This window comes from Dipodomys spectabilis, unplaced genomic scaffold (genome assembly GCF_019054845.1).
Source record: "Dipodomys spectabilis isolate Male_0828 unplaced genomic scaffold, ASM1905484v1 ptg000004l, whole genome shotgun sequence".
In the NCBI taxonomy this organism is placed as follows: Eukaryota; Metazoa; Chordata; class Mammalia; order Rodentia; family Heteromyidae; genus Dipodomys; species Dipodomys spectabilis.
Genome location: NW_024870681.1, coordinates 143989 through 169326, shown reverse-complemented (window position 1 = coordinate 169326; position 25338 = coordinate 143989). Strand labels below are relative to the sequence as shown.

The 25338-nt window shown below is 41.2% G+C and overlaps 1 protein-coding gene across 1 annotated transcript in view; it reads left to right on the top strand.

Moving 5' to 3' along the window:
• Vps53 (VPS53 subunit of GARP complex) overlaps positions 1-25338 on the top strand; it is a 132124-nt gene that overhangs the window by 12392 nt on the left and 94394 nt on the right. Inside the window, exons 3-4 of the mRNA XM_042692935.1 lie at positions 6263-6312; positions 8352-8418. Coding sequence (XP_042548869.1) covers positions 6263-6312; positions 8352-8418 — 117 coding nt within the window. The remainder of the gene's footprint in view (positions 1-6262; positions 6313-8351; positions 8419-25338) is intronic.

Sequence of the window (25338 nt, the reverse complement as noted above, 5' to 3'; positions counted from 1 at the left end):
CATTACAATTAAGCCAGAAGAGTGAATCTCACAGAGAGGTTATACCACTTCCCCCTAGGTAGCCCATCCAGAGTCCCACAAAGCTGGCCCCCAATTCCAGAGTAGCCCTGCCCTACACTTGAGCATTCTTGTCACAAGGAGGCAGAAAACTGGTGTCTTGTCAGATGTTTTGGAATGTAGAACAAGTAAGCCAACAACTGTTGTATGACTTGTGCCTGTAATCCAAGCTACTCAGGAGGCAGAGTTCAGGAGGTTCAGGTGTGAGGCCAACCCAGGCAGAAAGTTTGTGGGACCCTACCCCAACCAATAAAGAGCTGGGCATGGTGGTATAGCTTACAAGGGAAGTGTAAATAGTTCATGGTTCCCACTGAACTAGGCAAAAAACCCCCAATACCTTATTTGAAAAATACAGCAAAAAGGGCTGAGAGAGTGGTGGGTGGTAGAGCACTTGCCTAGCAGGTTGGGGCCCTTGAGTTCAAGCCTCATATCATACACATAAGAAAGAAAGAAAGAAATCATTATACAAGGGGTAACATTGCATGGAGAGCAGACACTTCTGTCCGTCGTAGGGCTTGAACTCTGGGCCTGGGCACTGTTCCTGAGCTCTTCAGCTTAAGGAGAGTTTTACCACTTGAACCACAGCACCACTTCAGTTTTCAGGTGGTTAATTGGTGATAAGAGTCTCCTGGACTTTCCTGTCTGGGCTGGCTTTGAACTGTGATCCTCCAATCTCAGCCTCCTGAGTAGTTAGGATTACAGATGTGAGCCACCACAGAGACTTTTGAGTCAGACAAACTCCCACTGACTCACTGTGTGAGCCAGCTCTTCAGCCTTCAAGAGTATACTTCCCAAATCCCAGCTTGGAGAGGATGAATGGTGTGCCTCAGATGAATGAGAGTATTAAGAAAAATAATTTCCTTTTCCTTTCTCTTTTGTGCTAGTGGTGCAGTTTGAACTCAGCCTCTCACTCTCACTTGGCGTTTTTGCTAAGGGCTGACACTCTACCACTAGAGCTATACCTCTTCTTCCAGTTTTTTGATGGTTAATTGGAGATGAGTGTCTCAGTTTGATTGCCCAGTCTGACTTTGAACCAAGATTCTCAGATCACAGACTCCTGAGTAGCTAGGATTGTGGGTGTGAGCCACCAGTTCTTGGCATGGGAAATATTTCTGTCCACTGTCTAGAACAGTGCTGTCTAATGAACCCACCTTAAATGTTAGCACTTTTCCATTTGTCTTCCCCAGAAGAAAATCTGGAAAATAGAAAGAAGTCCCCACAGGGTCTGCCTAACTGCTGATCAAGCACTGGAATAATAGGATATTTCTTGTTCTTTTAATAATATAATTTATGGAGTTTCTAAGAGTTTATTTTTGGGGGGGTGGGGGGGTCTGGTCATGGGGCCTGAACTCTGGGCCTGGGCACTGTCCCTCAGCTCTTCAGCTCAAGGCTAGCGCTCTACCACTTGAACCACAGCACCACTTCTGGCTTTTTTTCCCTCTGCTTATGTGGTGCTGAGGAATCGAACCCAGGGCCTCATGCATGCAAGGCAAGCACTCTACCACTGAGCCACTTTCCCAACCCTTCTAAGAGGTTTTTTTTTTTCAGTCATGGGGCCTGAACTCTGGGCCTGGGTGCTGTCCCTTGAGCCACAGTGCCACTTCCAGCTTTTTTCTTACGTGGTGCTGAGGAATCGAACCCAGGGCCTCATGCATGCAAGGCAAGGGCTCTACCACTGAGCCACCTTCCCAGCCCCCCCAAGAGTTTTTGAAATGCTTTTTTTTTCCTTTCTTTTTGTTGTTGTTGTCGGTCATGGGGCTTGAACTCTGGGCCTGAGTGCTGTCCCTCAGCTCTTCAACTCAAGGCTAATGTTCTACCACTTGAGTTACAATGCCACTTCCGGTTTTCTGGTGGTTTATTGGACTATCCTGCCAGGGCCGACTTTGAACTGTGATCCTCAGATCTCAGCCTCCTGAGTCAAGCTAGGATTACAGGCGCCTGGCATAAATGCTTTCTATTTGTTAACATGGTATCAAAGCTGTCCTTTCTTTGTTAACTTCCTTGACCAGTGTCTTTTACAAGTGACAGGAGGGTCAATAAATCATTTCCAATAGTATGGCCTGATTTATTTGATTTTTCTATTTAGGGGAATTTTGGTTGTCTCCAGGTCTTAAAAATTACCATGGTTTAAGACCATGTCTGTGGATTTTTAAATTGAAGAAATGGTTATAGTAAGTACCACTATTGACTGATATACAATGATCTCCAAGTTACACTGTGACATGAAAAAGAATGGTGTTGTACTCCTAGGGAGATACCTTTAACACAAAGGCTACTGAGAAAAAAGAAGAAACTGGGTGTTATGGTTCATACCTGTAATTCTAGCTACATATAAGGCTGAGATCTGAGGATAGATGAAGCCAGCCAAGCAGAAAAGTTCAAAAGACTCTTATCTCCAATTAACAAGCAAAAAGCTAGAACTGGAGGTATGGCTCAAGTAGAATACCAGCCATACAAGGCCAAACAGAAACACAAGGGCCTGCATTCAAGTCTTGAAAGGGGAAGGGGAGGAAGAATGGATTCCATCCAGCAGAGATAGGGGCTATGGACTGTTATGTCTATTTGCATATGAGGAAATAAGAACTCAGAGATTGCCCTCAAATTCTGCATTAGAAATGGCAGAGGTGACTTGGTAAGAAATGTATGCATTTTCCTGCCCATGTAATTGTAACCCCTCTGTACAGTATGTTCTCAAATAAAATAAATTTAAAAAAAAAAAAAACAAGAAAGAAAGAAATGGCAGAGGTGAGCCAAACTGATGACCCAACTGCTGTTTACATGTGTGGTGGGGATTTCAATTACATGCAGTCCAGATTTGACACCATCAGATTGGATTGAATCAAGTTGAATTAGATTTTTCAATGAAAGTAACTTCTTTCCTTCTGAGATTTATCTCTATTTCAGACAATGGTTTGATATCTGAAAATTGTGAGGAGTTGTAGCTTGCTCCAGTGATGAGATATGAACAGCTCATTATGACATCTCAGATACCCATGACCTGTTTCTCTTACCAAAACTGCTCCTGGAAGGCTTCTGTACTCCTCATGCCAGCAAAGGGAGCTGGGAGCTATTTATTTCTTTTGTATGTATGTTTATGTGTATTTATTTTGGTGCCAGTCCTGGGTCTTGAACTCAGAGCCTGGTTTGGGCTCTGTCCCTGAGCTCTTGTTCACAAGGATAGCCCTCTACCATTTGAACCAGAGCTCTACTTCTGAATTTCTGCTGGTTTATTGGAAATAGAGTCTCATGGACTTTTGCTCACAAGCAGGCTTCAAACTGAGATCCTCAGATCTCAGCCTCCCGAGTAGCTAAGAAAATAGGTGTGAGCCACTAGACGGGAGCCATTTAAAACCGCAATTCCCATATCACCTCCAGTTCCTTTTGAGGTGGAATATCTGTTAGAGGAGAAGGAAAGCGGATTTACAAAAATATTTTGAAAACTTTTTGAGTTGAAATGCTTCTTCCTCTCCTCCAGAGTTGTATTCTCTATCCTCCAGTAGAGGGCACCATTTCCTTACATTTTCCCATTTCTAAGGTTAGAAATGATCTGTTTTTGTCATCTTAACAAGAAAACCTTTATTATAATTTCAATACAGTGCATAATCAGTGTATAATAATTAAAAGCAACCATAGAAAAAAAAGGAGAAAAACTTTTTATATAGTAAAACTACTGGTTTCATAGATGATGACCATTAGTATTACATCATTAGGATGTAACCTTCCAGACTTTTTCCCCCTAGTAGATCTACATACCTTAAAAAATAAAGTTATTTGGTGGTTGAGATATAACATGCCATAATCTTTTTCTTTTCTTTGAGACAAGGTCTCATGTAACCCAGGCTGGATCTGTATTTTCATTTTTCCTTAGCTTCCTGAGTGTAGTAGTGGTAGTACCTAAGCAGGTACTACCACACTTGGCTTGAATTGGGAATTTTTTTTGTTTGGTTATAGGGTTTGAATTCAGGGCCTCAAGCTAGGCAAGAACTCTACTATTAAACCACAGTTTCAGCCCATTTTTGTGCTGGTCATTTTGGAGATAGGGTCTTCCTTCCTGCTCTGGCACATGCCTGAATTGTAATCTGCCTGTTTTAAGTGTCTCATTGTAGCTCAGGATAACACGCACACATCACCAAACTCGCTCTCCATTGTGAAAGACTTGAAAACTTTTCTGTCCAGGCTGGTCTTGAACTGTGATTCTCCAAATCTCAGTTTCCTAAGTAGCTAAGATTACAGACATTAGCTATCAGTACCATGTTTACTCATATAACTTAATTTTTTTTTTTCCAATACTGGGGTTTGAACCTAGAGCCAAGCACTTCCTTGGCTTGCTTGCTCTAACATTCTACCACTTGAACTAGGCCTCCAGCCTAGATTTTGCTGGTTCTTTTGGAAAAGGAATATTGTAGACTTTCTGCCCAAGATGGCTTTGAATTTCAGCCCTCTGAAATCTAGCCTCCTGAATAGCTAGAATTATAGTTGTGAGCTACCAACACCCAGTCAAAAAATAAATCTTTTTTTTTGTTTTTTGTTTGTTTGTTTGTCGGTCGTGGGGCTTGAACTCTGGGGCTTGGGTGCTGTCCCTGTGCTCTTCAGCTCAAGGCAAGCACTCTACCACTTGAGCCACAGTGCTACTTCTGGTTTTCAAGTAGTTTATTGGAGAGATAAGAGTCTCACAGACTTTCCTGCCCGGGCTGGCTTTGAACTGTGATCCTCAGATTTCAGCCTCCTAAGTAGCTAGGATTACAGGCGTGAGCCACTGGCGCCCGGCAAAAAGTAAAAATCTTTTTTTTTTTTTTTTGTCAGCCGTAGGGCTTGAACTCTGGGCCTGGGCGCTGTCCCTCAGCTCTTCAGCTCAAGGCGAGCGCTCTACCACTTGAGCTACAGCGCCACTTCCAGTTTTCTGGTGGTTTATTGGAGATAGGAGTCTCACGGTCTCTCCTGCCCGGGCTGGCTTTGAACCGCGATCCTCAGATCTCAGCCTCCTGAGTAGCTAGGATTACAGGCGTGAGCCACCAGCGCCCAGCTGGTAACTTTTCATGAAGTGAAAGCAGCATTATGAGCACCATAAGTATCTTCAGCGGGCCTTTCTTGCCTTTTCACAATCATTTTTACTCCTAACCTTAACCACTATTTTGCCTTCTAACATGAAAGAGTAGTTCTAACTATTTCTGAACTGTAAATGTAATCATATAGTATATACTCTTGATTCTGGCTCTTTTCTTTAGTAAGGTTTATTCGTGTGTGTGTGTCATAATAGTTCATACATTTTATCTACTAATTTTGTTATATGAATTTGTCATAATCCTGTATACAAGGGGTTGGCAAACTTTCTGTGAAAATCCAGATATTAAATACCTTAGGCTTGGTAGCCATGCAGTATCGCCTTGACTTCAGCTTTGCTTTTGAAGCTCAAAAATAGCCATCAACAGTGTGTAAGAAAATGGACATGGCTGTGTTCGTTATTTTAGTTAAATTTCAAAAAAATAGATCTGGTAGTAGTTGCCAACTTTTGCTTTTCTTTAAAAAAAAAAAAGCCAACATGGGATCATACTGTGAAATTAAACTTTTAAAATTTCATAAATAGAAGAATTCTACCTAGGTTGGTGTCAGTAGCTCACACCTATGATCCTAGATACTCAGAAGCCTGAGATCTGAGAATCAATGTTTGAAGCTACCCTGGGCAGATAAGTCTGTGAGACTTTTTTTTTTTTTAGTCGGACATGGGGCTTGAACTCTGGGCTTGGGCACTGTCCCTATGCTCTTCAGCTCAAGACTAGTGCACTACCACTTGAGCCATAGCACCACTTCTGGTTTTCTAATGGTTTATTGGAGATAAGAGTCTCAGGGAGTTTCCTGCCGGGCTGGCTTGAACCATTATCCTCAGATCTCAGCCTCCTGAGTAGCTAGGATTACAGGCATGAGCTACCAGCGCCCAATTTCTGTGAGACTCTTATATTCAGCTAACCAGCAAACAGCTGGAAGTGGAGCTGTGGCTCAAGTGGTAGAGTACATTCTTTGGTAGAAAAAGCCAAGTGAGAGCATGGGGCCTTGAGTTCAAGCCCCAGTACTGGCACCAAAAAAAAAAGAAAAGAAAAGAAAGGAAGGAAGTGGAGGGGGGGGGTGAGAGGAAAGAGAGAAGAAGAAGGAAGGAAAGAAAAAGAATTTTAGGTGATATAACAGCTTTGTATTCTTTTCTTTATCTTAGTCTCTGGCAAATATAGATGACGTCGTGAACAAAATTAGACTGAAAATAAGGTAAGTATTCTCATATGATTGTTAATGAAGGAAACATTGTTTAGTTAATCACTTGCTGAATTATAGTATTCCATGAGAACACTGAAATCTCAAATGAAAATGAACAATCACCATGTATGAGGGTATAAGCCTATAATCCTCAGGATGTTAAGAGGAGAATCTCAGGTTCAAGGACAGCCAGATCCTATCCCTAGACAGACAGATAAACAAGGTCTAGGAATATAGCTCAAGGGCTGGGAAGGTGGCTCAGTGGTAGAGCACTTGCCTTGCATGCATGAGGCCCTGGGTTCGATTCCTCAGCACCACATAAGTAGAAAAAGAAAAAAGCTGGAAGTGGCGCTGTGGCTCAAGTGGTAGAGCGCTAGCCTTGAGCTGAAGAGCTGAGGGACAGTGCCCAGGCCCAGAGTTCAGGCCCTATGACTGGACCCCCCCCCCCCCCCCAAAAAAAAAGACTATAGCTCAATGCTAGAGCATTTGTCTACCATGCCTGAGGCATGGGTGCTAGTCTCAGCACCACAAAACAACAAAATAACATGCAATAACCTTGTTATGCTGGTTTCCAAATGAATCCTGTGGTAAGCCACTTGGTTCTTTGACTGGTCTTCAATTATTCATTAAAAAGGAAGAAAGCTTCTGTTCAAAACAGTTAGCTATAAAAGGAGACAAAAACAATATTTTTAATGGCTTTATTTCCCTAGTGGCTTTACCTTTTTTGTATTCCCAAGGAGCAATTATGGAGCTGAATTTAGATTGTCCATCTGTTGGTTACCTACTAGCTAATCTATTGGTTGACCTGGATGATAGTCTGGAATTAAACATTGTGATAGCTAGGATTACAGGCATGAGCCACCAGTTCCCAGCCTGCTTTTAACTTTTAATGTGGGAAAACATCCATTTTGAATCCAGGAAATGAGTTTTTTCCCTATAATCTTTGGGTCTTTTAGTGTAGGCCTCTGCCCAGGAATGTTTTGTTCCATTGGTGCATTAAGTAGCCGAAAAGATTTTGAAGACTGCAGTTAAATGACAGCCCAGGCAAAAAAGTTCACAAGATTCCTTCTTAACCAAAAGGTGGGCCCAGAGGCATGTGTCTGTTATCTTAGGCACAATGAGAAACCTAATATAGACAATAGTGCCCAGGCATATGCCAGGCAGGATATGAGACCTTCTATCTCAAAAGTAACCAGCAAAAAACAGGACTGGAAGTATGATTGAGCTGTATAGCACCTGCCTAGTAAGAATGAGGCCCTAAATTCAAACTCTAAAACCACCCTTCCCCCCCCCCCCCAAAAAAAAAGAAAGAAAGAAAGAAGAAGCTTCCTTATTGTTTTGTTGGACTTCAGCTATAACAGTTTTTGTGAGACCTCAGTCCTCAGTTCCAGAGTATGCTTAGACACGGGAAATTCCTTGATGATTCTAAGATCACTTGTGATCTTTTCTACCTTTTCACTACCATATCATGAATGGATTCGTCAAGTGAATAATGAAACTGACTGATACACATTCCTCTGGTTGAGGTGCCATTCAATGGTCTATGTTAAGCCACAGGGAAAAGAGGATCTGGAAGCCAGAAATGGATCTCATACACATTGCATGTGTATGAGCACTTACTCCAGAGAATAAGTGCTGATTTCATACATCATCCTGGCTCCTTCTAAGGTCATGGAGGAAGGATTTTGTTGGGGGTAATTTGAATTCTCTGGCTTATTCCTATAAAACTTCTGCAACTTTGTCATTTCTGATTTACTCCATGAAAAACACTAAAGTTTTATTTGTCCTTCCGGACAGCTCTGAATATTGAATAAAAACTGCCATTTTTTTTTTTAAAGACAAAGTTGATTCATCAGTCAGTCTGCACTAGGCTTGGCTTCTTAGACTGCTGTTGCTGCCTCCTGGGTCCGAGGCTTCATTCTCAAATCACTCAGGTCTGGTGTTAGGGATAAATAGTTACAGTCTGCAGAAATTTTAGATAAATATTTTTTTTGGTCTACCTACGGTAGAGATTATTTGAATGATTTGTATCTTTTAACTTGTTTTGCCAGGAGACTGGATGACAATATTCGAACTGTTGTAAGAGGTCAGACAAATGTGGGACAGGATGGAAGGCAAGTAAGTAACGTATTCCTCCATATTAACTACATTCCCCTAATTCTTTTTTTTTTTCCAGTCCTGGGGCTTGAACTCAGGGGCTGGGCACTGTCTCTGAGCTTCTTTTGTTTAAGACTAGCACTCTACCACTTGAGCCACAGTACCACTACTGGCTTTTTCTGTTTATGTGGGACTGAGGAATCAAATCCAGGGCTTCATGCATGCCAGGCAAGTATTCTACTACTAAGCCACATTCCCAGCCCTCCCCTAATTTTTGAAGACACCAACGGCAAGGTGGCAGAGCATTTGCCAAACATTTTACTGATCTGTCCATGTATAGCATGACCTCCCACACCTGCATAGGAGCAGTAGGCTACCTAGGCCAGCCATGAGTCCCACTCCATGTCCTCCAGACTAGGGTTATATGGGCTGGGGCTTAACAGCTACAGTAAACTAACTGAAGTGTCTTTGTCTTTCATCTTAGTGTCAGAAGTCTCTTGTGCCTTCCTTTATTTCGTGTTCTGTGGCTAAATCAAATCACTGCTTTTGTCTGTCAGCTATGTTGTTGGGAGTTTTGCCATTACTTTTCTGCCACAAAAGACAGTATAGCTAACAGCTACAGTTCTTTATACCTAGCTTCTTTGGCCAACAGGTAACTGGATTCCTTTCAGAGTTTTAAGGTTCTTTCCAGTTCTAGGGCTGTTGTGAAGGAATAGAGGGACAAAGAAGCACATGAGGGGATAGTCCTCAGTGACTAAAAGGCCAGATGTTATCTATTAGCCATTTTCTTTTTTATTTGGATTCAGTTCTTCTTGTTAGGTGTCATATTTCAGAAATTGCTGTTATAAAGAAATGCTGAGCAAGCCTTTCCTCTCTGGTGTCTGGTTCTTCCTTCAATACGGATTGCACTGTTGTGAGTGCTTCAGTACTGTTATTTGTCTTCTGACATTTGCTAGTAGAGCTAACTTCTGAAATGTTCATTATGCTGCTTAGATGCAGGGAAGCAGACTATACCGTTTTTCCTTTGCTAATGGATGCAGGTGTTATAAGTTTCTTTTTCATTTTCAGATTTATCTATTTTTCCTACATTATATGACTTTGTTTCACTCTTAATAGTCCTATTGTCCTACTAACTAATAAGTAATCTATCTTCTTGGTTAGCACCTATGCGTTTATTTATACACAGGTTAATTTCTTAAAGTATTTCCTAAACTCTGCGTGGTCTTTAGTTTTTTGTTTTATTCTCATCTACGGAGTCTAGAAGCACTATATTTCTGGCTGACGAACCCATGGAAACATGTCCCTTAGAGATAATAGTGTGCCTGCAGAGCTCCTCATTCTGCTGATTAACTTTTCCTAATACATGTCTGATCACATCATCAACCTCCTCAGAAACTTCACTGTCTCCTGGCATATCAGTGACATCATATGGGTTCTTTCACTTGCTGGCTTATCCCATCTATAAAACTCCTTTTGCTCCTTTTGTCTTGTATTCACACTGAAAACCCGGTGTGCTACATGCATGCTTGTGCCTTTGCTCCCATGCTCTGTGCTTTCTACCTGGAATGTTTCTTCTCTCTGCAATAAAGTACTATTACTTTTTAGTGTGCATCAGCCTAGATTGGCTGACTAGAAACCTTAAAACATTTATGAGAGTCTCAGAGTTTTATTCTTTTGTTTTTGTATATGCTGGCCCTGGGGCTTGAACTCAAGGCCCGGGTTCTGTCCCTGTGCTTTTGTGCTCAAGGCTAGCACTCTACCATATGAGTCACAGCTTTACTCTGGCATTTTTGGTATTTAACTAGAAAAAAGAGTCTCATGGACTTTTCCTGCTCAGGCTGGCTTTGAGCCATGATCCTCAATCTCAGTTTCCTGAGCAGCTAGGATTATAGGTATGAGCCACCATCACCTAGCAAAATGTGCCAGTTGTTAATAGTGAATGACTCATCAGATTTTTTTTGGTTGGGTCATAAGACACATAGACAGATGGACAGACAGGCAGACAGACAGATATCAGGGACAACACCCAGGTTCAAGTTCAAGATCCAGGACTGAAAAACAAACAAACAACCTTGGTTGCTTGCATTTTAACATTGGTCACAGAGTAGCAGTATTGGAGAAATCAGTCAGCCTAGAAATGGTCCGGCAGGCTGCAAGAATGTCCACCTTCACATGGTAATGGGTTACAGGTTGCTGCTGCAGGGCAGGTCATATTTCAGAGAGCAAGACCACATTTTCAAGAATGTTTAGATAGCATTTCAATCTGTGATGGAATTTTGTATTCGTCTCCTTAGAACCCAGACAGAAAGGAAGCCCAGAAGAAATAATTGCTTTTCCTGTCATCTTCTCCATCTGTCTTTTCCAACAGTTTGTAATGCAAACTGAAGTGGAGCTTTTTTTTTTTTTTTCCAGGGAGCTTTGGGCCCTGTCCTTGTCAGCTCCTAGGGTTAAAAGCTTTACTCTGGCTGGTGGTTTACTAAGGGAGTCTCTTTTTGACTGGCACAGTCTTGGAAGAATTATGGATGTTCCAAAATATTGAGTTTTATAGGTCAAGAGGCCCATGTTCCCCTGTTCCCTGTAACACAGGAAAAAATTTGTTTTCAGAACTTGCTTCCTCAGCTTCTGGGCAACCTCAGGAGGAGAGTGATAATATGGACAAAAGGAAGTTTTCTCATAAACAGATGTGAATTTTAGTCTGTTTGAATAAGGAAACATGCTTACTTTGTATTGATGTTATCTTAAAAGACTTTTTTTTTGTCGGTCATGGGACTTGAACTCTAGCCTGACCACTGTTCTTCAGCTCAAGGCTAGCACTCTACCACTTGAGCCACAGTGCCACTTCTGATTTTCTGGTGGTTTTTATTGGAGATAAGAGTTTCACTGCCTTTCCTGCCCAGGCTGGCTTTGAACTGTGATCCTCAGATCTTAGCCTCCTGAGTAGCTAGGATTACAGGTGTGAGCCATCAGCACCCAGTTTAAAAGACATTTTTAGCAGAAAACTTACGTTAAAAATTAAGAGAGAGGAGGTAGTTTAGAAATTGAAGATACTATGTGGCCATCTCTTGAAATTCCTGAAATGCGGGGCTGGGAAGGTGGCTCAGTGGTAGAGTGCTTGCCTCGCATGCATGAGGCCCTGAGGTCAATTCCTCAGCACCACATAAGCAGGAAAAGCTGGAAGTGGCACTGTGGCTCAAGTGGTAGAGTGCTAGCCTTGAGCTGAAGAGCTCAGGGATAGCACCCAGGCCCAGAGTTCAGGCCCCACGACCAAAAAAAAAAGAAATTCCTGAAATGCAAGCTGCCTGGTTAGTACTCTGCTAACCATTTTATAGTCTTTGAATGTCCTATGTGTGCCAACTTTGAAATGATCTAATCCTGGAGATACTCTGTAAGAGATACTCTTACAGAGATTATATGGCACCAAGTCCTTTGTGTGTGTGTGTGTGTGGTGTGTGTGTGTGTGTGTGTGTGTGTGTGTGTGTGTGTATGCACGTGCATGCTCGTGCACGTGCGTGTATGTGCACATGTGTGTGAATGTGTACTGGTCCTGGGGCTTGAACCCAGGCCTGGGCCTTGTCCCTGAGCTTTTTAGCTCAACTACTGGCTTTTTAGTGGTTAATTGGAGATAAAGAGACTCATAGACTTTTCTGCCTGGGCTGGCTTTGAATTATGATCCTTAGATCATATAATCCTAGCTAGGTTTACAGGAATGAGATAGCTGCTAGCTCTCAGTGTCCTCTCTACTTTTTTTTGTTGTTGGTTGTAGGGCTTGAACTCTGGGCCTGGGCACTGTCCCTTAGCTCTTTAGCTCAAGGTGAGTGCTCTACCACTTGAGCCACAGTGCCACTCCCAGTTTTCAGGTGGTTAATTGGAGATAAGAATCTCACAGACTTTCCTGCCTAGGCTGGCTTTGAACTGTGATCCTCAGATCTCAGCCTCCTGGGTAGCGAGGATTATAGGTATGAGCTACTGACGCCCAGCTTCTCTTCACTTTTATCTATTGAAATCATCAGTCCAAAACTTTTAATTAATGACCATATGTTTGAAACTTTGTGGATAAAGTGAGTCAGTTCAACCAAACAAGTATATGATCTGGCACTATGAAATTCACACAGCTTCTCAAGAATTAAAATGGACAGCTGGAAAGTAAGTAGAAAGAGCTGTGAACAGAAGAGCCATTTAAAGGGGGAAGAAGCTGGCATGTAAAATATCAAGACTGGCTAGACCTTGATCAATTTCCAGTAAGTTTTCTGTGAATCACCAAGATTGCCCTTTTAGGCTTCCATCTACATTACTAATTTTTGTCTCCTCTAGTGCTGTATCCATACTGAAGCTTAGCCTTGTGCCCTCGGTTCCGTGCTGTAGCTGAAATGTTTCTTCTGTCTGTAGTAGAATAGCATTGGTATAGTTGCTCAGCCACTAGGTTTCTGTTTCTTCAGTGGATCTTGGCTGCATTGTGATCATTTCTTTGATAAGAGATTGTACAAGGTTTGGGAGGAGAAGAGAATTATTTCCCTCTCAGGTTCTGCTCACTAAACTTTAATTTGGAAGATGCATTGGATAATTGTCGAGTAGGCTTCCACCCAGTTCAGGAATTCTTTAGATAACTTCTCAGACAATTCATCATCCAGTAGAAACATGGATAGTTACAGCAGTGGTAAACTAACTCACTACTTTATTAACCCATAGGACATACTATTCCACGTTTATACAGCTTTAATTGTAAGAGACTTCTTTTTTAGACTGACTGGAAATAGTGAAATAGACTTCTTTGAAACTGTTCTTGATCTTGATTCTGCCAGTTAAGCCACTGTACTTAGGTCTAATTCCTCTTCCTTATCACAGCTTCTGAAATTTAAAGTAGTTATTGTGTTCCTTTGTAACGTTCTTTTTTTTAACCTGACATTTTAAGTTTCCTTAACTTTCTGATACAATTTTCTGTTAGCAGTTTGTTAGCGTCTCCCCCTTAAAATGTGTTTCCCAGGAATTAACATACTATATGACAGACAGAAGGACAATTCACCTGGGCTGGGAAGATGGCTCAGTGGTAGAGTGCTTGCCTTGCATGCATGAGGCCCTGGGTTCGATTCCTCAGCACCACATAAGCAAAAAGAAAAAAGCCAGAAGTGGAGCTGTGGCTCAAGTGGTAGAGTGCTAGCCTTGAGCTGAAGAGCTGAGGGACAGTACCCAGGCCCAGAGCTCAGGCCCCACGACTGCACCCCTCCCCCCCCAAAAAAAGAAGGACAATTCACCTACTTTTTAAGAACAAGGAGGGTTCTTTCAGAGGATCTGCCAACTCCTTGAAACGCATGATAAATTATTATCATTGGTCGGTCATGGGGCTTGAACTCTGGGCTTGGGCACTGTCCCTGCGTTCTTCAGCTCAAGGCGAGCGCTCTACTGCTTGAGTCACAGCACCACTTCCAGTTTACTAGTGGTTTATTGGAGATAAGAGTCTCACAGATTTTCCTGCGTGGGCTGTCTTTGAACTGTGATCCTCAGAGCTCAGCCTCCTAAGTAGCTAGGATTATAGGCATGAGCCACCAGCGCCCGGCTTGCTGTTATATTTTTTGGTCAGTCTTGGGCACTGTCCCTGAGCTTTTTTGCTCAAGGCTAGCACTCTGCCACTTTTTTTCCCCCAGTCATAGGGTTGAACCCAGAACTGGGGCACTGTCTCTGGCTTTTTCTGTTTACGTGGTACTGAGGAATCGAATCCAAGGCTTTGTGAATGCTAAGCAAGGACTCCACTGAGCCACATTCCCAGCCCAATGCTTTTCCACTTTGAGCCATGGCTTCATTTCCCATTTTCTGGTGATTGGAGATAAGAATTTCACAGACTTTCCTGCCCAGGCTGGCTTTGAACCACAATCCTCAGATCTCAGCCTCCTGAGTAGCTAGGATCTAGGTATAAGCCACCAGCACCCAGCTGAATTATAAATTTTTATATGTGCATAATTGTTTCTGGAAAGAAAGCTCATTGATTTTTCTAGATTCTCTAAGGAGTCTGCAATTCTTCCGAAGTTCAAAGCCACTTGTTTAGACACTGTTCTTCTATTCCCTAGCATTTGGTAGAATTTTTGGCAGCCGTATCACACTATTGCCTTCTATTGAGCTGGCAGTCATCTGCAACCCTCAGGTGAAGACAGAGTGGTAGATACATTCCCCAGAGATAAGAAAGCAACCTAAATGGCTTTAGCAGGCTGGTAAGTGATCCATACCCACCTTCTGGGGGAGTGAATATATCCTTCCTGAAGTCAACAGTCACACATCAATCTAACTCAACTGTTGTCATATCTGAATGCAGTCGTGGTGTTGCCAGATCTATCAGCTTTTCAAGAGAAGCCAGAAATCTTATGTACCTTTCTCAGTTTTCAAATGTTGGCTTAGTATTTTCATAAACACTGCAAAGGCCAAACAAAACATATCATGGGCCAGCAGTTTGCAATACTGCCCTAAGTCTTTTTTATGTGAACTCCATTTAAACTTTCTCCTCCTTTATTTGTGTGAGAGATTCTTTGAAATTAAGTGCCAGGCTTCATGTGTCTCAGCCTTGGTTTTATCTTGTTAAATTTGCTTGATGGTTCCAACCTATTGGCCTGTTGGAATCTCAAGGACCTCCCAATTTTATCTCTAGCAGATATCCCAGATGTACCCTGGATGTCTTCAAGTTATAGATGGAAAGAATGGTAGATCAGTTTGGGTTCAGAGCTCTGTGACATTCCATTAGTGCTTTCCTATTCTTCTCTTCCTCATCATCAATGAAATGCCTGTGTAAAAAACAATTTCTTTTGTCCAGGGCAGTATTTTCGTATCTTTCTGTTTCAGTTTTCCCCAGGAAAGGAACTAAATTAGTAAAGCATATGACTTCTAGAGAGATAGAATTCACTGCTTTTCATCATGTAAATTAGCACATCATCTCATTCAAGCATTCAAGAACACAAATAGCATTCGCCCGGACTGAAGTAGGTAGGTAGTGGGACCTCACACTGTTGTCATGATCCCTATTATATGAGAGCATGAATTTATTATCAGCTCACTAGCAAGAAGCTTTGTGTTCTTACACTCTATCACTTTAAATGTATTCTTTTTGTCATCTTCTCTTGGGAAGGAAATGAAACACATTAGTTGATAGAAATGAAAGAAAATAATGGCATTAGGCACTGGGGCTTATTGTTTAAATGTTGTCTTATTGTTTTTGTTTTCAAGGCCTTGTGCTTTTGCTTAGCTTCTTCAGTCAAGGATGAAGCTCTACTACTTAAACCACAGCTATACAATCTGGCTGGTTAGTTGGAGATAAGAGTCTCACAAACTTTTCTGCCTGTGCTTGCTAAGATCCTCAGATCCCAGCCTCCTGAGTTTCTTCTAGGGTTACAGATGTGAGCTACAGGCACCTAGCAACATTAGTTTTAAAAAAACACAAGTGTGCCAGTAGGGGTAAGCCATCAGTACCTGGTTTATCACTATGTCTCTTTCTGAAATTTATTTATTATTCCCACAGAAAATTTGTGAACATTAAGAAATAGCTCTTCTAGTTTCATGTAACCTTTAATTTCTTCCCTATCCCTATGAATTTGCCTATTCTGTGTACTGCATATAAGTGGAACGTAACAATTTTGGGCCTTTTGGTTCTACTGAATTTCATTTACAATGACTTTAAGGTTTATCTATATTGTAGCATGTATCAGAACTTTATTTTTATGGCTGAATAATATTCTATTGTATGGCTCTTCTTCCTTTTGTTTTTCTGTTTACCAGTTTGTGGATACATGGATTGTTTCCTGCTTTCAGGTAGTATAAAACCTTGCTATGAACATTGGCATACAAATAACCATTCGATCCTTCTTTCAAGGAGTAGAATTACTAGATCATATGGTAATTTTTTTTTTTTTGGGTCCAGTCATGGGGCCTGAACTCTGGGCCTGGGCGCTGTCCCTCAGCTCTTCAGCTCAAGGCTGGCGCTCTGCCACTTGAGCCACAGCGCCACTTCCGGCTTTTTTCTTTTTGCTTATGTGGTGCTGAGGAATCAGGCCTCGAGCATGCAAGGCAAGCGCTCTACCACTGAGCCACCTTCCCAGCCTCATAGATCATATGATAATTTTAAAGGATTTTTAAATTTAAACTATTGGAAACATTGTTTCTGTACTGTTGTGAACTTTAATATATACTTAACATTTTTCGGTAAACAAAATGTTAACATAAGAATGCTTCTTCCTTTCTCTTCATTCATTCCATACAAACTATGTTTAAGAGAGACTGTAATTCTTAAGCTTTGAATTCAATGCCTAATAATAGAGATGGCTTTCCCTACACCAAATAAAACCACCCGTAGTTTTTCTTTTATTTAGTTAACAAGTCCTGAAGTTGGGCTATTTCCTTCCTGACCTTAGAAACATAAGTCCTACTTGTCTGCAACATGATTATTTAAAACAGGTTTAGGCAAATGTGTGCCAAGAAGGAACACTGAGGTTTGTTATTTTTCTGAGCCATCTCCATCTCCATTGGCACTCTCCAGGAGCCAGGAAGGGAAGGTCAAGTGTACTTCTCCATCTCCCTGTGTCCATGTTAAAGGTATGCATTAGTTTAAACTGGACTCTGTGCATCTAAAGAGGAAAATGGCATCCTTCACTACTGTAACTGCTCTGGTTCTTTCCCAGGTCACTCTTGCTTTTGATTGCTGGTAGTCAGAGCTTTGTTAAGGAAAATTTCATCCTCCGTTTCAGGTTGTGCATTTGAAAAATTGCAATATATCTGCTGACAGGGCAAAGCTTTTCAAACCCTTGACACAGATATTCAGATATGTTATAACAATGGATAAGAATTTGAAGCTCTCCCTTTGCATAAGAAATTGGCCTTTTTTTTTTTCCCTTTTCCCTCTATGATTCATGGAAATCGAGTGTTTAGAGGATGAATTCAGGGCTGTGGTTGTCCTGTCAGCATTTCCATTAATAGCTCCCTATGTTCAGGAGTCTGTAATGAAGCTATAGAATTTTCTTTGCATCCATTCAGGCTCTAAGGTTTCCTCTGGAAAGAGATTAATTTTGTAAAACCACAGACAATGCTTTTTAAGTCATTTTGGTTTGGTGTTCTACACTCATCTTTCTTAAAGCTTTATAAGAAAGTTTTCATCCTCTAATATTGGATCACGTGCTAGGAAGGATTCTGTTTTCTGTTGTAGATAGACTCTGAATAGATTCATTCGTTTTTTAGATATTGTTGTGACACTTATAATAGGGGTGTTTGGCAAAATTTATTAGGGCTACTTTCGGAACAGCTCCCAGTTAAAAGGGAGAGATTACTTCTGTACTTGTACCTATTGACAATTTGATGTTCCAAATCCTGTCTTTTATAAAGCAAGAGAATATGCAAATTAAAGTGTCTTTACTAACCCTTCTTTTTCATGTTTTTTGTTTGTTTCTGGAATGAGAGCTTATGTAGTTCTTTAACATTAATAGCATAAGTACTGCTTCTGTTAAGGCAGAAGTGGACACTTTCTCTATTTTTCATTGACTACTTGACCTTAGATTTCTGTGACTAAATCAGCCTTGCGTGCACAGATACCTGGGCTATTTATCCATCCTGCACCTTTCCAGATCTCTAGAATCAGGAATGTACTGTTATAAGACTAATATGTCTTGTGGTTGAATTACGATAAGCAAAGATACATTTTGCGTTGTTTGGCAGAACATATATTTTAAATCTTTTGAATCTGTATTCCTAATGTTTTATTATGATATAAATGCTTATCTTACATTGTCCCAAATGTTAATATATATGTTATTAGATCCTCACAAAGATGTGAATTAGGCCATGTAAAAGTTGTCCTTCCTACACTGAAGATGAAGAAACAGGCTTAGACAGTGTGTCTAACCATGGATCCATTTTTTCTTCCATTCCCCTCCCTTCTTTTCCCTTCCTATCCTCTCTTCTCTTTTCTCCCCTCCCCTTCCTCTTCCCTACCCATTTCCCCTCCCTTTCCTTTAAGGTCTTGTGCTTGCCAGGCAGTTAATCTATGATGGCCTGAATTGTGATCCTCCTATTTATGCTTTTGTGTCTGAGAGGACAAGAATGCACTACTTTTTTTTTTTTTTTGCTGGTCATGGGGCTTGAACTCTGGGCCTGGGCGCTGTCCCTCAGCTCTTCAGCTCAAGGCGAGCGCTCTACCACTTGAGCTACAGCGCCACTTACGGTTTTCTAGTGGTTTATTGAAGATAGGAGTCTCACGGACTTTCCTGCCTGGGCTGGCTTTGAACATCGATCCTCAGATCTCAGCCTCCTGAGTAGCTAGGATTACAGGTGTGAGCCACTAGCGCCCGGCAGGCATGCACTACTGTATGTAGCTTTTTATTGGTTGAAATGGGGTCTTGTGAGGGTTTTTATTGTTGTTGTTGCTTTCTTTTGTTTTTGCCTAGCCTGTCCTTGAACTATAATCCTCCCAATTTCTGCATCCCAAGAAACTAAGATATAGACATGAGCTACCATGCCTGGCTAGATCCAGGTTTTCTTATTCTTAGTATTCTGTATTTTTGTCTGTACAAAATTCACTGTTGTTTATTTGTTAGTTTTTGGGAGCTGGGAATGGAAGAAACCCAAGGCCTCAAGCTTGCTAGGCAAGCTCCATATCACTGACCTACATCCTTGGCCCCAAATTCTCTTTATAAGCAGTGATGACAGATGCTTAAAAAGAGATTTGGGAATCACTTTTTTCTGATTCCTCAAGGGATCCAGGAGTGATCATGGCTCCATTCATCAGCTGGTTTCTCCCAGAAACTGCACTGAGCAAAGGACCTGAGGATAAAAGAAGAAGTATATGTGTGGACTGAAAACATAGGAGTCATTGAGCTCTGATGAGAATGAATTAAACTGAAAGAGAACAGATCATTAAATGAAGTCCCAAGAGAGTCCATTTCAAAAGAACATTTGGAACAGAAGGTGTCTCTAAAACTCAGCTGCAAGAGACATCTAGGTGACGCTAAAAGGATTGTTTCTCCTGAATGAAGACCCATAATACAGATGAGAGTTACTAAATGATACTGATTAGAAGTACTAGTAGAAATGGGAAATTAGAATGAAGTCAGTAACCTCTAACTTGGCAGTTAGAAGTCATAGCTTTTTGAGGGAAGTTGACCTCTTTTAAACTTGGACAAGTTATTTCTTTAAAAGTGCCTCATTTCCTAAAAGCATTGAATTTCTGTACCTTTTATTCAGCAAAAGCAGCTGAGGCTTTTGCTTAAAGATTTCCTTCTTCCACCATTTAGACTAGCTGCTTTAAATACCCTCATCCTCAGGGTTACATTTCATCAGGGAAGCTATGACAATGCTTTCATGTCTCCTCTGCTCCCAGTTATTCCATGGCCAACAGATTTTGAGCTATGGGTGATAATAGATATAGGCAGAACTTTATAATGTAAATGTTTAGTCTTGTTGGGCACTGCTAAATGTGTGTCACAGCCTCATCTTGTGATGTTAACTTCTGGCTTGTCTCCTAAAAACAATAAAAAAAATGAGCTCTTTGGTTCACATTTTCAGTGACTATGGTGTACAGAAATCATAAATAAAAGTAACTTAGGTGGAACCTTTGAAAAAAATAAGGTGAGAATTACTCCCTTTGCTCCTTACATTTTTTTTGGTTCACAAACTTGGAAAGAAAGCCATTCTTTAAATAAAACCTTCTTTATACTCTAGGCTTCTGAATAGAGGAACCATTGTTAACAATAATCATCCAGTGGGCATCAACTGGCATCTGACCAGGGCTGCCAGTCCTAGAAAGAGCCTGGGGTGTTGTTGGATGCAAGGAAGCATGATGCTGTATACACACAGCCATCTGTGGCTGCAAAAGGCCTGAGCCTCGGCTACTGTTAAACAACATCATGGGGAATGGGCAGCATTGTATTTTTGCTGAGCCTTCTTAAAGTACCTCTTCCCCGGCTGGGGATACCCTGTTTCCACAGCAACAGCTCTCAGTGGTGCCAGGATAGCTATCAATATCAGAGGGACTTTCCATTAATAGAAGCTACTTAAGCTTAGGTGTCTACCTTCAACAGATATTGTCTAGGCTTGTTTAGGACTCATCAGATGTAGCCCTCAGCAATTTCTGCTTTCTTGAGAAGTTGCTTACTTAGGAAATGATGCTGAATGGTTTATTTCTGCCTTGGCCTCCAAAATTCTGGGATTATAGGTATATACCACTGTGTTTTAACAAGCACTCCATTTTATTGAAGGAATGAACAAAATTTAAACTTTTTCTGAAGCATGTTTTATTTTCAACATGATTCAAAATGACATCTTCTTGATCCACAAGTTATTCTTCTGAAATACTGTCAGGTATTGAATATTGCCAGTTTATTTACAAAGTTCTTTTACAGAAAGATGGATCAACAGTCTCTGGCAATTAGAAAGATAGTATTGTGTAAAATACTGTATTGCATCTGAGAGAGGTCAGGGATTTGTATTAATAGCTGCCATTTAGTCAGCCCTTTCCAGATCTGAAGACAGAATCCCAGTTTACACTGTGTTACGGAAAACAGGAGATTATTTGGAAGGATCCAGCTGTGTCTTGTTTTGAAGGAAGTTGAACAATCTGATTGAGGGAAGACAAACTGGGCTTGTCAAATAGCTGAAGCCCAGGATTAGAATGGTACTCTGTGTCATTCTGTTTCTGTGACTCTTCATATATTGGCTTCATTTCTCCTTACAGATCACCCTTCCCTGTTAGGTTTTTAAAAAGAGATAGCCGAGTAAGAACTGCACCATGCACGTGGTATTCAGGTAAGGGGTAGGTTTATTTAGTAGACCTGCTGGGACCAGGCAAGGTTGGCACTCCATGTGGCTGGGAAAGGCCTGGGAAAGAGCAAGAGCTGGGAAAGAGAGGAAAGAGAGAGAAAAGAGCTAGAAAAGAGCAGAGAGAGAGCGCGTCTGGGAAAGGTGGGAAAGAGAGAGGTAGGAAAGAGAAGGGAGCTAGAAAAAAGAGAGGGAAGAGCTAGAAAAGAGCAGAGAGAGCGCAGAGAGAGGGCATCTGAGCCTGGGCTAGGCCTTATCTAGGGTATGGGCGGAGAAAGGTGTGGCCACATCAAATTCAGATGTGACCTCAGCGGATGCAGATGTGACCTCTTCCAGGTGTCCCAGTTGCCTAGGTAACGCAGGTGCTGGGTGGAGACTTTGCAGTGAGGAGGGTGGAGTCTGCTAGCCATCCAGGAGCGGACCTTACATTCCCCACTCATCTCTCTCCCCCTTTTTGGGTGGTATTGGTGTTTGAATTCAGGGCTTTGTACTTTCTAGGCAAATGCTCCACCAGTGGAGCCACATTCCTAGTTTGAGTTACCTCCCTTACTGGGGAGCCTCACTACTATCTAACTCAGTCTCATATCTTGAAACTTAATTAATTAATTCCCAATTCTATCCAGTTCTGGAGAATTCACAGGAAACCTCTGATCATCCCAGCTTGAACAGCTGACTGTAAGACTACCATGAGGAAAGATTGACAGATGGGAAAAAGACTAGGTCAGCAATTCCCAAATGTTCACTGCTGAACCCAGTGTTCCTTCTTACCTATAAATCTTTGAGATAGGTGGTGGTATTTCTATTCTGGAAATTGTGGCACAATCCCTCTTAGAGGTCAAGTGGCCAGACAGAGTTCACACAGTTAAGTGACAAAGCCAAGCCTCAAATCTCAGTCTGCTGGTACAAAAATCCTTGCTTTTCACTGATAGTAGGTTGCTTTTTCATGCAATAGAAAGGAAAAGGGAACCAGCAAATAGGTATAAAATGGAAAGTGGAAAGTGACAATAATAGCAGAATGGTAGAAAAATCTAATTTTCTTCCCAGTAACTGTGATCCTTAGCACCTTATTTTTTCAGAGAATAGTCTAAAGCTATGCCAGTTCTTCTGAAATCAACAGCCTTTCCTCTTTCCTGCATTGGCAGCAAATGGAATCTTAGCTTAAAATCTCCAAGACTGCCTGAGGGCTATAGGATAAATTCAATGTAATTCTCTGATAGAGCAAATTATAAAATTAGATGCATCCTAGAGCCAGAAGGAATGTTTATTTCTCAAGGCATTTCCATTGGGTCAGAGTCCTCTGTGGACACAGGTGGCAGACAACAGGTCTGGAAAAAGAAAAGGAAAGGAAACAGAAAGAAGAAGTAGAATGAGTGCCAGATCCCATGCTGCTTATCTTCTATGTCCATGACCTGCTATGGCTTTTCGAGCCTATTCATGGTCTACTTCAGAGGGCAAGGGAAATTTAGAGTAATGGTTGTGGAAATACCCAGATATTCTAATAGGTTTTGTTAAGTTTGGAAGGCTGTCTCATGAGATGCTTTGAATCTTCTAATTAGAGATTTCTAATTACTAAAGACAGCTACGTTAGTAACTACTGCCTAATAACATCATTAGAACCACATTCTTGTTTCAAGTCAGACTCCAGGCAGAGGAAAAAGCTCAACATGGATTGAAAGCAGGCATTTCAGAGTGATTAATGCTGTTTTTAATCCACATGCAGTTTGGAATGGAAAAGTAGCCACATTCTATTTTAAAGAGTGTCTAGGGACAGTGCCAGATTCTTTCTTTGAGTACATTTTCTGGTAGTAAAAGTATTCTTGTAGTTCTTAAAAAATAAAATCCTTTGGTTGGTCTTATGGTTATTGTAATGTCAAAAAACTCTTCCGTCTGTGTTATCGGTTATTAGAGGTTAGGTAGCAAATATTTAGGGTATAGGTTGACAGTGGACTTGCTTGATAGAGTGGCTGTTTCAGAAGAAGAGTTTTGACTCTGGAAAATGAATTACATTATATTCACCAACTTTCATACATTATTATAATAAGCCAAAGTATTTCAGCCTAAAAAAAATACTGGCAGACAGTTTATCTTTCTTGAAGACTGTGAAATGTAAGCTTGTGTGAATCTTATTTGTTTTCTGGAAGAAAGAAATGGTAGCTTCAGTAGAGACAGTTCTGGTAGGATGCCAACTTGAGAAGACAAAGCTAGAGTAGGAAAGAACCTTTTCTCTCAGAAAGGATGAGACAAACATCTGCAGATTTAGATCTCAGTGCAGAACATGACCCTTTTGCCTTGCTAACTGAGTAGCATATGTTTTAGGATGTTTGTCACTGTGTCATAACATGACCTACATGTCCGAATTCCGTGCAAGCTGTGCCCAAAAAGCCAATCCATTCTAGGGGTCAGCTGCCTCCAAAGCTCCTCTCTGGTGCTTTTTCATGCCATAATAAAACGTGTTTTAGAAACCTCCAGTGGATTTAGGACTCACTTACCTTCATGCAACATTTCTGACATTAGATCACGTTAGCCAAATAGTATTGCTAGAACGTGATGCTGAGCTTTTGAACTACATACTACTTGTGATTGTACCAGGATTGTTAGCTCACCTCATGCAGAGCCTGGTCTCAATGCTCCCACCCATTTATGCACCCTGGTGTTTTTAAACCATTAGCAGTGATTGTTGAATTCCAGCTGTGCTTTAGATTTGGCCACGTGCTATAGATAAGGTAACAGATCAGCAAAGTGACTTTTTTTGTGTATATGTGCCAGTACTGGGCTCGAACTCAGGGCCTGAGTGCCATCCCTTAGCTTTTTTGCTTAAGGATGGTGCTCTACTACTTGAGCCATAGCTCCACTTCTGGCTTTTTGCTGGTTAATAATAGTCTAGTGGACTTTCCTGTCAGGTCTGGCTTTGAACTGAGTAGCTAGGATTACAGATATGAGTCAACAGTGCCTGGCCAATCACTTTTGAGAGTATCACAGAGCAACTATTGATACTGAGATAGTAATCAAATACTGCCTGTAACCCAGCAAGGCTGGTTGACTTAACCACAGGGCATAAAAGAAAACCTTCTGTCCTTGGTACTTATTCTAAAGCATACACATAATCCCTGTAGACTGCTAATACTTATATATCCAACAATTCAAAAACACTATTTTTTAAATGAATTTATATAATGTAAGACATAATCACTTGCCTCTTTCCAACAGTCGTGTTGGTTTTGTGATAAGCAGTCATTGATTTTCTCTCATGTTAGAATGGCTGAAGGCCCAACTCTGGGCCTCCTCTCCTTTTCTCTCTTCTGTTTTCCTTCCCTCCCTTCTCCTCCCCAGGTATATGGCATGTATTAGGGATATTACTTGTGTACTGGAAAGAATGAATGAAATCCTGATTGGCGTGGCTAAACTCTTGATTACTAAAGGAATTCAAGGCAGCAGTTGGTCTATAGGTCATCTTCGGTCACAGGACTAGGAAGTACAAGTGTCCTACATGTGTATACCTTTAGCACTTGTTCTCCTGAGTTACTCCTCTTCTACTACTGCCACATTATTCTGAAAATAATGTGGGTTGTAATTCTTAAAATGTGTAACATCCATCTCTGTAGGTTTTTATTTCCATAGAGACATTTGGCTCACTATTAGCTTCAAGTATTCCTTTCTGACTTGATTTCATTGGTTCCCAAATGGGATACTATAAATGTCTTCAAGATTTGCCACAAATTTGGAGACCCCATACACAGTGCTGACTTTTTTTTGATAGTGAAATCTTTAAGAACTTGCAGCCGGGCGCGGGTGGCTCACGCCTGTAATCCTAGCTACTCAGGAGACTGAAATCTGAGGATCAAGGTTCAAAGCCAGCCTGGGCAGGAAAGTCCGTGAGACTCTTATCTTCAATAAACCACTAGAAAACTGGAAGTGGCGTTTTGGCTCAAGCAGTAGAGCGCTCACCTTGAGCTGAAGAGCTGAGGGATAGTGCCCAAGCCCAGAGTTCAAGCTCCACCACCGACAAAAAAAAACAACTTTCAAACCCAACGAAGTCACCTATCTACAGACTTTGATGGTAACTGAGCACAAATACGGAGACATCAATAATATATGTAATAATCACTGATAAGGAAATAGTTTAGTTCTTACTGTAAAACTTTATGATGCAAATTGGGAGTCCCTAGT